Here is a 13,028-nt window from a genome sequence, read left to right on the forward strand (position 1 = left end):
GGATTTACCCCGGGGCGCACTGACCGCTGGACGCGCACGGAGGAGGCACCGATGATTACCGCCATGCAGCGGCCACAGGAGCCTCGAGTGGAGCGATCTGACCCCAGAGGATGTCAGAGTTCTGAGCTGGTGGAGGACGCGCTGAGCGCAAAGGAGGTGAGGCTGCTGGGGATGGAGTCACTTTTACGCACGGAGATGCGCTGAGAAAAGTGCGTCCTGAAGGTAGGAACAAGTTATGATTCTATTAAAAAAAACTTAAATCTCTGTGTTTACATTTCATCTGTGTTATAATAAGTGTCAGTGATAGTTTCCATGGTTCCTGACCTTAATTGGACCCAATATGTTATGAAACTGTTGCGTCTGTTGGAATTAGTATCTTCAGCTTTTAAAATATGAAAAAATATCTTATAGATTTTTGATATTTCATCTGTTTGTGAGAAATAAATTGCCAGGACTAGAAATAATACGTTTCTCCTAACCTACTAGATCTGGTGTTAAACTCCTGGTTCGGGGACCTTATCCGGCCCTTCAGAGTATCCAATTCGAACCGTATGAGGAAGTTCAAATGACAGAGAAAACGTTGAGTAAACTACCAAATATTTCTGTTAAGATATATCACAGTCTTTCCAAATCCACTGAAACTTGTCATACTTGCAGGTTCTCGCTTTTATCTCGTAACTGCCATCATATTTAATCGCAAACTGTGGAAGAACTAGAATTTTTCAAAATCCTGCAATTTTTCACCAACAATTCTACAAGATCACAGATCAAATCCAGCCCTTCAGAGCATCCAATTATTCTGCCTGCAGTAAAAATGACTGAGAAAACGTGAATCATTTTGTAAATGACCAAATTCTTGGTGGATGGTGTGGAAAAAAACAAAAAACAAACCAGAAATAATATTAATAAATATAAAGGATAGATGTGAACATATATACAAGTGATGTAATATTAGATATATCTCAGTCCTTCCAAATTCACAAATGTAATGAAACTCCACAATATTTGCAGGTTTTTGATTTTATCTTGTAACTGTCATAATTTATAATCGCAAAACTGTGGAATAACTAAATTTTTCACCAACAATTCCACAAGATTCTAAACAATTACACAAAAATGTAGAAGTGAAGCTCCTGCTGAGACTGATTTCTCACATGTATTGATATTTACGTACATGTGGAAGTGAACAATAATGTTGAAATCGCCCTCATTGTAGGTCTGGGCAAGAGTTTCAAGATATATCAAGTTTTCTATTTTGGCGATATAGGAAATTACAAATAAATCGCCAATAACGATATATTTTTTTATTTTCATAGCTTCTTATGGCGCGTTCACACCAAACGCGTCGACAGCGTCTGGTTTACATTCACAATACATGGTGGACGCGCTTAGGGAGCGTCGGAGGTCCCGCTGTGCGTCCCGCGCCTCGTGTGCGGCGTGTTTTGAAGCTTTTCGGGCGGCGGACACTTTTGGCGTGCTTCCAACGCGGCCGACACTGAAGTTGGGATTGTTGAACTTTTGGGGCATATCGCGGTGCGTCGACCAATCAGGAGCGTTCCCCAACCGTGACGTATTCAGAATAATGAGAAGAAGAAGAAAAAACACTAACTGGAGGCGGAGACAGATGGACAGGCGCTCTTCTGCTGGAATAGAGCGCCTGTAGTTGGGGTCCTGGTAGGAGATGCAAGCACCGATGTGGGTCAGCAGGTCGTCAAACTGGGCGCGGGAGAGACAGAAGTAGTGCTGAAATCGACTCTCGTCTGAGCAGCTCTGGTGAATCCAGAAATGGCGCCTTCTCAACACAATGTTCCCCACCATATCACAGTCACTGGGTGAATGATGAACATAACTGATCGCCACAATATCATCCATTGTATGAACACCACCGGCAACAGAGAAGCCCCTCCCCTCGACGCACGTCCCGAGCATCTTCGACACTGGTGAAAAGCGTCTGTATTTAATGAGGCACGATTTTGACGTCCGAAACACGTTTGGTGTGAACGTACCATTATACTTGTTTTAGGAGTTGTTTCCCCTGAACAAGCCACACTGCAGAACTCACTCACACGTGCTGTCCCTTAGAGAAGAAAAAGCCAAAAGTGGCACAAATTTTGCAGCTGTTGGATAATAAATGTGCCTTTGTGGCTTTTTGCATCCACAAATTTAACCTAGAATTTTATTTCTGGTAAGACTTTATTGAGTTAAAAAAAATTGAGATTAATATCGTATGTTGGCATTTTGAGAAAAAATATCGAGATTCAAATTTTGGTCAATATTGTCCATCCCCATCCCAAAATCTGTGGACCACTTGAGCTCTAACTGTTCCGTATTGTGGCCCCTGAGTGAAAATGAGTTTGAGTTTAGATGGTTCTGCTTGTTCAGTCTGTTGGAATAAAGTGTTTCCTCCACACATGCAGCTCGTGGCGTTTTACCCTGAAGAAGCAAAGCACCAATGACGGTCACCTACACTGCCAGAGTGGCAAACGCCCGATTCTGTGGCTTCTCCAAGCTTCTCCTGGCCTGGAAAGGAAGCATCTACAAGGTGTTATACAAAGAGTTCCTGGCTTTCTTTGCTATGTACACAGCCATCAGCGTCACATACAGGTGGGACACAACAGATACTGGCTCCTCCACATGTCTGTCTTTAATCACAGGTAGACTCTGTTTGATCTCCTGCTTCTTTATAGATTTGTCCTCTATGACGACCAGAAGAGGTATTTTGAGAAGCTTGCGATTTATTGCAACCACTATGCCAGCCTCATCCCCATGTCCTTTGTTCTTGGTAAGCTTTGATGATGCTAAGGTTTGGTTTTTTGGAGCTTCTTCGTTCCATCACCAATGTGAGTTTCAATCGTTAAACAACAGTGATTCTAGCCATTTTGTGGGGAGTTCTCAATAAGGGTGCAAAGCTTTCTTCTCCCTGGGTATTCTGTTCTCTATGGATAAGACATCTGTATGTTCATTGAAGTTCCTGAATGGAATGTAAATGGTTAATTATAGGGAGTGTTTGGTAAAATGTTTAACTACTATTGTTACATAATGCAAACCTAAACTCAACATTTTTAAGTAGGTAATTATTTTATTTACATGTAAGGCTCAGACAATGCTTTATAAATAACACACAAAATAATTAATAATATTATTATTAACAGAATAAAAGCAAGCATAAAGAAATTATAAAAATCAAGCGGTGACTTGATTTACTTTCATTGGACGCTGTTCCAGGGTAAATCTGATTGGCTGAAAGGCCTTTTCTACCTACACGTCACTTCCTTAAGTTCTTCCACCCTGGCTGCAGCTGATGAAGGTTTTCTGTGACCATGTTGGACTAAATCTTAAGGAAAAGACAATGAAACTGTGTTCATTATTAAAGGTGCAGTCCGCAACTATCAGATCCCTCTCTCCCCCTCCCTCCCCGCTACTCTTTTGCCCTGCCTCCAAACTTTCCAAAGCCCTTCCCTCAGAGGAGCTAACAAGCTAACATTAGCCAGACAGCAACATCACAGTAATATAACATGCAACGTTAAAAGCATATTACTGCAGCACTTCTCTCTCTCTATGTGCACACACCTCAGCAACAGCAGCAACAACACAGTGTCACTTACAGCACCCAAACGGAGGCTGCTACGCACACACAAACAACACATGCACCACAGAGTTCTAGTGTAATAATTACAAATCAAACATAATGTAAATCAAGCAGCAGTAATTACCTTTCTAGCAGAAAAGTCACCAATTCCATCTTCAACTCCTCCAGACCATACATTGTAAAAAAGACAGCGCTCTAGCTCCGGGAAAGGGGCGGGGCCTGTGAGCAACAGCTGTCAGACAGCCCATCAAACACAATCCTGGCTCTGATTGGTTCTTTTTGCTTGGTCGTGGTGCATTCTGGCAATCTGCCAAAGGCTGCAGGAGCAGCAGGGGGCGGGGCTCAATGAGCCTGTTTTTTCACATAAACTACTAGTTTGATGTAAAGCTGTCCTTACATAGTGACAGCTTTAGCAAATATGACAAAAAGATACTTTTATAAGAGTTGCAGACTGCACCTTTAATGTTATTTATTTATTTATCCAAAAGCTTAAGATTGTGTTTCATTCAAGTTGTCTATGTTTTTTTTGTGATGATTATATTGCTAACACTTGTGGTGCTAAAATAGTCCAAATCTATCCAATATGGACACTGCTGGAATTCTGACAGTGTGCCGTAGTATCTGCAGTATAATTTTCCAACAGGTTTCGGACACACACTGGAAATCAATGCAGAAACATTGGATCTAGAAATATACTAAAAAAAAGTACAAATACCCATATAAGCAACTTAATTAGAGTTATGGGAGTACGGTACTTGCATTGCTGTCGTAAAAAGATTGCACTTCATGTAGTGTTGACCTCTGACAGAAAAAAATAAAATAAAAGAGTAACGTGAGCACTTGAAATCCGTTACTTTCAGCTCTGACTGCAGGTGAGTGGGGCTGATGTGTTGCAGTGGCGTTTCCAGAGGGGAAACCAGGGGTGGCAACGCCCCCCACCCCATGCATATCATTGGCCACCCCTGTGCAAACTTGGTCCTGAGTCTGACTCTTTTTGTCATCTTTATCCAATAAAATTATGATTACATTTTAAATTACAAATTACAAAACAATCTATTAAATCATTTTATTGATTTAATCAAATATGTTTATGGTTATCATAAAGTTGAGCATTTATTTTTTTATTTATTAATTTTTGTAATTTTTTTCTTCAATTAATCAAATATAATCTCTTGGTTTTAATTGACACTTTCATGTAATTTTCAGTGTTCCCGGGTCACACTTTATTGCTCTACCTATTTTTATTAAGTTAAATAATTTCTCTTGTTTTTGCTGATCTCTGCAGGTTTCTACGTGACCCTGGTGGTGAACCGCTGGTGGAACCAGTACACCAGCATTCCGCTCCCTGACCAGCTCATGTGCGTCCTGTCAGGCGGCCTCCAGGGCAGCGACGAGCGCGGCCGCCTGCTGAGACGCACCATGATGCGCTACGCCAGTCTGTCAGCTCTGCTCATCCTGCGCTCCGTCAGCACCGCTGTGTTCAAACGTTTCCCCACCGTGGACCACGTCGTGGAGGCCGGTGAGCAGGTGTTCCTATCATGGGCGTCAGACAAGAGGGCTAAAGGGTACTAAGTACCCAGGGCCCAAGACAGGGGAGGGGCTCAGAAGTATGTTTTATATATACAGTATATATACGAATATGCATTTTAAACATTAGTTTATTAAAAACAATTACTCATGCTGCATCAGGGCTCTAGCTACCACCTTGTCATGTGACAAGGAGCAGGAGATAGACAGCCGCAGGAAACCGTGTCTTTCCTCAACAAAGGAAAACCAGGCCAAAAATGCAAAAAAGGAGAGGGAGAGAAGGTGAAACGAGGGAAAGTACAGTAACTACTTTTTTAGGCAATATATTGCTTCGATTGAAATTACCTACGTGCACTCTCATGCATTTAAATGCTGGAACGTTTCTTTTCCACGTCAAATCTTAATTGATCATTTAAAAAAAAAAAAAGATTTTGAAAAATAAATTTTGCTGTCACCAAGTCATAAGTAGGTGGCCAGAGTGTCCTCATAATTCTAATCATTCTATATTTACCTTTTAATAACCAGATAAATATAGAAATCTGATTAATTTATTTTTACTAGTCCCAGAGTAAAAGTATATTAAAATGTGAGCATCACATGTGGTGCTTGGGCCCTAATAAACCAAAATATAATATATAAAGTAATGTCAAATATAGTAGAACAGATTTATAAAATTAAAGAAAAAAGAATGCTTATATAATAATGTAAGGATACTGCAGTTTCCGGGTGAAAGAAATTAAATAAAGTGTACACAACTTACAGTAGGGGTCCAACTAGATGGTTTGTACCCAGGGTCCAAAATGTGGTGCTCCGCCCCCTGCTTCCTATAATCTGACTGTGTGTGTTGTCACTCTGGTGTGTCATGAGTGTGTGCTGTTTTCCTTCTGTACGTTCTTTACACTGTGAGTGCCGAGGAACCACAGGGACAAGCACATCCTGAGCGTCGCTGATGATAAGAAGGAACAATCATGAACCTTTAACACATCGTCAGATACTAACAGAGTTCTCATTCGTTTATTGGCGGCAGAGAAAAGGTCAACGATGACTTTTTTTTTATCCTGCGTTGTGTTACTTTTTAAACCTGAGAAACAAGTCCAATAAATTGGTAGCATGACGACATTCTCTGGTTTTCCATTGGTATCTTACACATTTCAGTTGACTTGACTTACAGCTTTGGTTCTAAGTGACACAGACAATCACATCCAAACTATTTCAATTGTTCCATTGACCCAGGAACAGAAATTATTGTTGCTTAAAGTTTTTGCTGAAAAACGTTTCACCTCTCATTCGCGAGGTTTCTCTAGTAATAAACTGAGTAGCTGTGGAGTTCATAAGTCTTGATTATGTGACTCATTAGCTTATTAATGCATTCCTGGTATTAGTTAGCTTTGTTAGGAAATAGATTGTCGAGTCGTCTGGGAAGCGAACAGATGATTATAGATATTAGAAGGGTTGTGTCTTCTGTTTTAGAATGGTCCTTCCTGTTAAACAAACATGGCTTCTTTCACACCTCTGGCTGTGTTTGACATACTGTGCACTACAAACTCAATGAGTATATACTGTAGTATATACTGTATAAGTATATATATATATATATATATATATACAGTATATATATATATAACTAAGTATGGTTCGGATGATGACCAATGATGAGCGTTCCCACTGAAGTACTTCCAAGTTTCCCAAGATGCATTTGGAACCTACACCGACAAAAACCTGAAGCACAATGAGGCTAAATATCTCTGTTGATTCTCCATCTTTGAAAGTTCTGAAAACATTTTAAGCAAAAAAGGGACTAAGTAGAATATCAATATGTGGTCATTTGATCCATAAAACTCATTGAAACACATTTAATTCCCACAATTCTGAGATTTTCGGAGACCATCCAGTGTGCTACTGACAAAACTTCTGGTTAACTTCAAAATAAGAGCCCTATTTACAAAAGCCTTCAAAACTAATGGAAGACAAGAAGAGATGCTTTTATTTTGAAACAAGGATGTTTGACTTTTAGCTTGAAGCTGGTCCCAGGATGGTTTTACATTCCTCTCGCAATGCATCATGGGGTGATTGAGTAGGACTAGTGTCCACTGTGCATACTTAAAAATGTTCCCATTATAGTATACATCCGTATATTTCTCGTGCAGTGATGCTTCTTTCTCACGCTCACTGCTTCACTCTAACCAAACCGTAGAAACTTCTCTATGATAAGACGGTAAAGTTCTCCCTGCTTTCATTCAGGATTCATGACGAGAGATGAGAGGAAGAAGTTTGAGGGTCTTCACTCCCCTTACAACAAATACTGGATCCCCTGCATCTGGTTCACCAACCTGGCAGCTGTGGCCCGCTGCGAGGGTCGCATCAAAGACGACCACACACTCAAGCTCCTGCTGGAGGTGAAGTTACACACACATGCACTCACACAGTAGTTTACCATGTTTGGTGCAATGGTAAAACTATAAGCGTGAGAAGCAAGTGTTTGATCAGAAGGAAGTTCAGTGTTTGTCACTCATGACACATTGGCCTAATTAAAAAAAATGTCCTAAAAACAATTCAAGTGAAGATGCACAAGATGGACTCCTCAGAGTCAGTATAACCCCTCGGAGTCAGTATAACCCCTCAGAGTCAGTATAACCCTCAGTATAACACCTCAGAGTCAGTATAACCCTCAGTATAACCACTCAGAGTCAGTATAACCCTCAATTTAACCCCTCGGAGTCAGTATAACCCTCAGTATAACACCTCAGAGTCAGTATAACCCTCAATTTAACCCTCAGAGTCAGTATAACCCTCAGTATAACCCCTCAGAGTCAGTATAACCCCTCAGTATAACCCCTCAGAGTCAGTATAACCCCTCGAATTCTGACAACCCTCAGTATAAACCATCAGAATCAGTTTAACCCTCAGTTTAAAGCCCGTGAGTCAGTATAACCCCTCGGAGATGCCGTGCAACCTCACTAATTATTGGTAAATGAACAATACACGTGTGTGTAATTGATGATCAATAAATGAATCTAAATGGTGTTTGTGTGTGAACAGGAGCTGAATGCGTTCAGAGGCAAATGCAGCATGTTGTTTCATTACGACATGATCAGTGTTCCACTGGTGTACACTCAGGTGAGACACACACACACACACACACACACACACACACACACACACACACACACACACACACACACACACACACACACACAGCTCAAATTATTAAAACAGCAACAGACAGAGTGTTACTGTAGATCTTTATCTAAGTTGTGTTTATTGTGTTTGTGTACATTGTGCAACCGCCCTCAGGTGGTGACCTTGGCGGTCTACAGCTTCTTCCTGGTGTGTCTGATTGGTCGACAGTTCCTGGATCCCACCCAGGGTTACCCGGGTCACGACCTGGACCTGTACGTGCCCATTTTCACCCTGCTGCAGTTCTTCTTCTACGCAGGCTGGCTGAAGGTCAGAGTGACCGTTATACATTATACACCATGTTGTGCACTCTAATCAGTGCTTTGTGTAGGTTGTGTTACCAACGTGTGTGTGTGTGTGTGTGTGTGTGTGTGTGTGTGTGTGTGTGTGTAGGTTGCTGAGCAGTTGATCAACCCCTTTGGAGAGGATGATGATGACTTTGAGACCAACTGGCTGATAGACAGAAATTTTCAGGTGTTTTGCTTTAAAAAAAAAAAAAAAAAAAAGAAAAAAAAAAGTTACAATATTGTGAAATCGGCCTAAAACAGTGGTTTATGGTTTGTGTTAATATTGATATTATTATGTCAAAGCAGATCTGCCTTTAGCTGTGAGAGGAGGAAACCTAGTCTCTCCTCCCATCTTTTATAGGAGGGGTGGGGCCAACAGTGATGCTTAGTGATGTCACTGATCTAATCTCAGCTAATAGCAAAATTCAATTGCAGTTGCTGGCGTTCAACCCATAGAGGGCGATCACTCTAACATTTTGCAACTAAAAACGCTAAGTTTAAATACTTACACTAAATACTAAATACTAAAATGTAAAGAGCGAGACTTTAAACAAGCAAATGTAATAGATTATGACACAGTGTTTCACTGTGCAGGTTTCCATGATGGCGGTAGATGAGATGTACGGGGACCTGCCGATGATGGAGAGAGACCGTTACTGGAACGACTCCAACCCTCGTCCTCCCTACACTGCAGCTACTCTCTTTGTGCTCAGGAAACCATCCTTCCAGGGATCCACCTTTGATATGGCGTAAGTTTCATTTATTATTGAAAGTACTCTTTCTTTCCCCTCTTTGACAGAAAAAGCTGTTCGATTCATAAACAGTAAATTATGTTATTCCTTATGTTCTTCAAGCAAAACTGACTCAAAAGTAATTGGTTTGCTGGTGTTTTTTTTAGAATTCTCCCCAGAATTTAATCTTTTTTCTTTCTTCTTCTTCTTTATTTATTTATTTATTTATTTATTTTTTATAACCATGTCTGCATATGTCATCAACTTATCATAAGTTAGCAGTTGAAATAAATTTCAGAAACTGAAGATTTTGTGATGGGCATTGTTGTTGTTTTTTTTTGGAACCATGACTCATATATTGTTTCTAGAAATGAATCATTTAACTTTTGTTTTTGATAAGAAAATTTTAACTGCAATAATTGTTAGTATTGAATCACTTTAAATCACAATTGTAATATACATTGAATTGGCAACCAAATATCATGATATAATATAATCTGTACAAATCTCTCCTTGTCGGTGTCTGCGTTGAGGCTGTGTTCGAAATTGCATACTAACATACTATACATTGCAAACTTAATGAGTATATACTGTTTATTATATACTGTAAGTATAATTAGGAGGATGACCGTTCCCACTGAAGTATACTTCCAAGTTTCCTAAGAGGCATTTCAAACCTACGACGACAAAAACCTGAAACACACTGAGGCTAAATACCTCTGTTGATTGTCCACCTTTGAAAGTTCTGAAAACATTTGAAGAGGGAAAGTGACCAAGTAGAATATCAACATGTGCTAAGTTGATCCATAAAACTCGCGAAAACACACTTCATGTTGCCATTTCGAAGATTTTCGGAGACCCTCCATTGTGCTACTAACAAAACTTCCGGTTATCTTCAAAACAAGAGCCCCTTTAGCTTTTAAGAGGGATGTTTAGCTCGAAGCTGGTCCCAGGACTATTTTACATTCCGCTCGTAATGCATCATGGGACGGTTGAGTATGACTAGTGTGCCCACTATGCATACTTAAAAAAATAGAAAGTGTCTATTCGTACGCTTGCCATAGAGTCAACCCCCGGTGCTATTGATACGTTTACCGAAGTACACGTACGTAGCGTCTTAGGGTTAGGTTTAGGGTTAGCGTTCACACCGAACGCACCAGCAGTCACTTCAATTGCCCCTGATGAGTCGCTTAAACATTGTGATGCTTTTTGGTCACTCCATCACTCCACTGACGCGATGACCAGGGAACAGTGTGTGTGTGTGTGTGTGTGTGTGTGTGTGTGTGTGTGTGTGTGTGTGTGTGTGTGTGTGTGTGTGTGTGTGTGTGTGTGTAGAAGCGGTGACAGAGGAGAGAGAGAGGTCTGATCACAATTCATTCTTCTCCTTCTCCTCCCGCCGTACGTTAACAGCACTTATCATAGACAGCTCTGGTTTTATGGTTTAAATGATCAAATGATTAAGTGATCATTACTAAAGGATGAGTTCATTCAGAATGTAGGCTTATTCAAGAAGTTAACCGCTTTAATTTTGCCCTGATAAATTGAAGAAGTGTAGTACAGCCCTCTGCTGCAGCTGTCTGCACTGTAGCGGGAGGAACTTGAGGTTTACATTGATTTGAACGCATTGGTGTGAATGCACCTTAAGGTTATAAACCCTATATTGCAACAATTTTTAGGGTTAGGTTTACGGTGAGGTTTAGTCTTAGTCACGTGACCTATGCATCCGTATGCAGTGCCCCGCTGCATACGGATGGAATGTCGGTGTATTTCTTGCATACTCAATCTTTTCATACTATCGAATGTGAACAAAATAAAATGTCTGGAACATATATTAAAACACAAACGTGACTCTATCTCACTGCAGGATCCCAAAGGAGGAGATGCACTTCCAGCCTCTGGAGGACATCGCTGAGAACATGGAGGAATCCAGATCTCGTCACCCCAACATGGCCCTCTTCAACCGCCTCCTCAACGCCGCCCCGTCCCCCACAGGCTTCATGGGGGGGGCCCTCCGCCGTACCTCTGCTCAGCTCCAGAGGCTCCGACACTCCCCCAGCATCGACCGGTGCAGCAGTGACGAAGAGGAGGAGGGTGAGGAAGGCTGTAAGATTGGTAAAGGAGGATCTCTGCCATCGGGGCTGGGACAGGACACCCAGAGCACCGTGTGCAGCTTCATGGACGACAAGAGTGTCAGGACGCCTCTGCTGGACGTTCAGTTTGTGACACAGCATGACAGAGCTGGAGAACTGTGTGAGAACCTGGAGGAGAGTCTGATGGAGGAGAAGAAGAGCAGAGAAGAAGAAGAAGAAGAAGAAGAAGAAGAAGAAGAAGAAGAGGAAGAAGAGGAAGGGAAAGCACCAGCTGCTCTGCTTCCTCCTCCACCCCCGTCCACCCGTCCAGTGTCTGTCATCCCCCTCCCGGCCCGTCACCCCTCTGCCTTCCTGTTCCATCGGGCCTCCCATGCCAGTCTGGAGCACTGCAGCTCCCAGCCTTCCATCAGCCACAGCAGGGCCACGCCCACCATCCTCAGACCTCCACTAGGAGGGAAAAAACAGTCCTTTCTCACTGTACCGACTTATATTGAAACCCAGCGATCCCGCAGTGTCAGCATGGGTTCAGAGCTCACTGGATCAAAGGTTGATCATGTTTGATAGTATGTATGAAATCACAAGGTGAAAGAAATCACTCATTTTCCAGTTTTATCCTGTGCTCCACACAGTTTCCACACATGGAAAAAAAAACTTTCTACACTGTTGGTCAGAGATGAGGTGAAAAATCTGAATGTATGAGACAGAAAACATTTATATTTGTTGACCTCTGCGATTTATATTCACACAGTTTAGCTCGCCTGAAATGTCTAGAAATTGATAAAAAAAAAAAAAAAAAAAAAAAAAAACAAACAAAAAAAAAATTTAAAAATGTTTTGAATTATTGTTTTTAAAAACAATACACAATAAATACCAAATTAGTGCTGTCAAGAGATTGAAAGAATTGTGTGATTAATTAGTTATGCTCTGTAATCACAACCACTCACACAGCCATATTTTTGGATTGTGGGAGGAAACCGAAGTGGCACGGAGAGAACATGCAAACTCCACACAGAAAGGACCCAAGTGTCCACCCCAGGGCTTGAACCCAGGACGTTCTCGCTGTGAGGTGGACGTGCTAACCACGAATCCACCGTGCACTACTTAAACATGATCTAATATAAATATATTTAAAGTTAAATGCAGTATAAAAACATCTGAGGTGGTGCAACTTGCCAAATACTCTGTATTTGAAGCACACTTTAATAAACAATAAACGAAATGTCTCTTTTTTTTTAGATTCAACCAACCAAATGTAATTTTTAATAAATAGCTGCTGAAAACACACACATACTGTATATATTATTTTTAAAAACATAAATCTATATATTTTCCTGTGCAACATGCATTCACAGCATTTCCTGTCAAAAGAAAAGTTTCTGCCAAAATAAAAGACAAGCCCAACATGAGAGACATTTGAGTATTCATTTGTGACTCACTTTTGGGTCCCCACCCACCAGTTGAGAATCCCTGATCGAGAGTATAATAAATCACAGGCATCACAATGTTTGTCACTAAAGTCTGTTTTACAGATTCTGCAGAAAACTTGACAAAAAGGAACTTTTGTCCTTTCTTTATTTTACCCAAATCTTTTATAAACTCTTGTAAATATGTATATATAAAAAAGAAA

At 40.9% G+C, this 13,028-nt stretch overlaps 1 protein-coding gene across 1 annotated transcript; it reads left to right on the forward strand.

Moving 5' to 3' along the window:
- The first annotated feature begins 2,452 nt into the window (after positions 1-2,452).
- On the forward strand, positions 2,453-11,962 carry best2 (bestrophin 2). Its single transcript, XM_028441882.1, has 9 exons — positions 2,453-2,604; positions 2,688-2,782; positions 4,875-5,108; positions 7,358-7,512; positions 8,156-8,233; positions 8,411-8,563; positions 8,687-8,767; positions 9,175-9,329; positions 11,176-11,962. The coding sequence occupies exons 1-9, from the start codon at positions 2,453-2,455 to the stop codon at positions 11,960-11,962; spliced, it is 1,890 nt and encodes a 629-aa protein (XP_028297683.1).
- The last annotated feature ends 1,066 nt before the right edge of the window (positions 11,963-13,028 follow it).

This window comes from Gouania willdenowi, chromosome 1 (assembly GCF_900634775.1).
Source record: "Gouania willdenowi chromosome 1, fGouWil2.1, whole genome shotgun sequence".
Classification (NCBI taxonomy): domain Eukaryota; kingdom Metazoa; phylum Chordata; class Actinopteri; order Blenniiformes; family Gobiesocidae; genus Gouania; species Gouania willdenowi.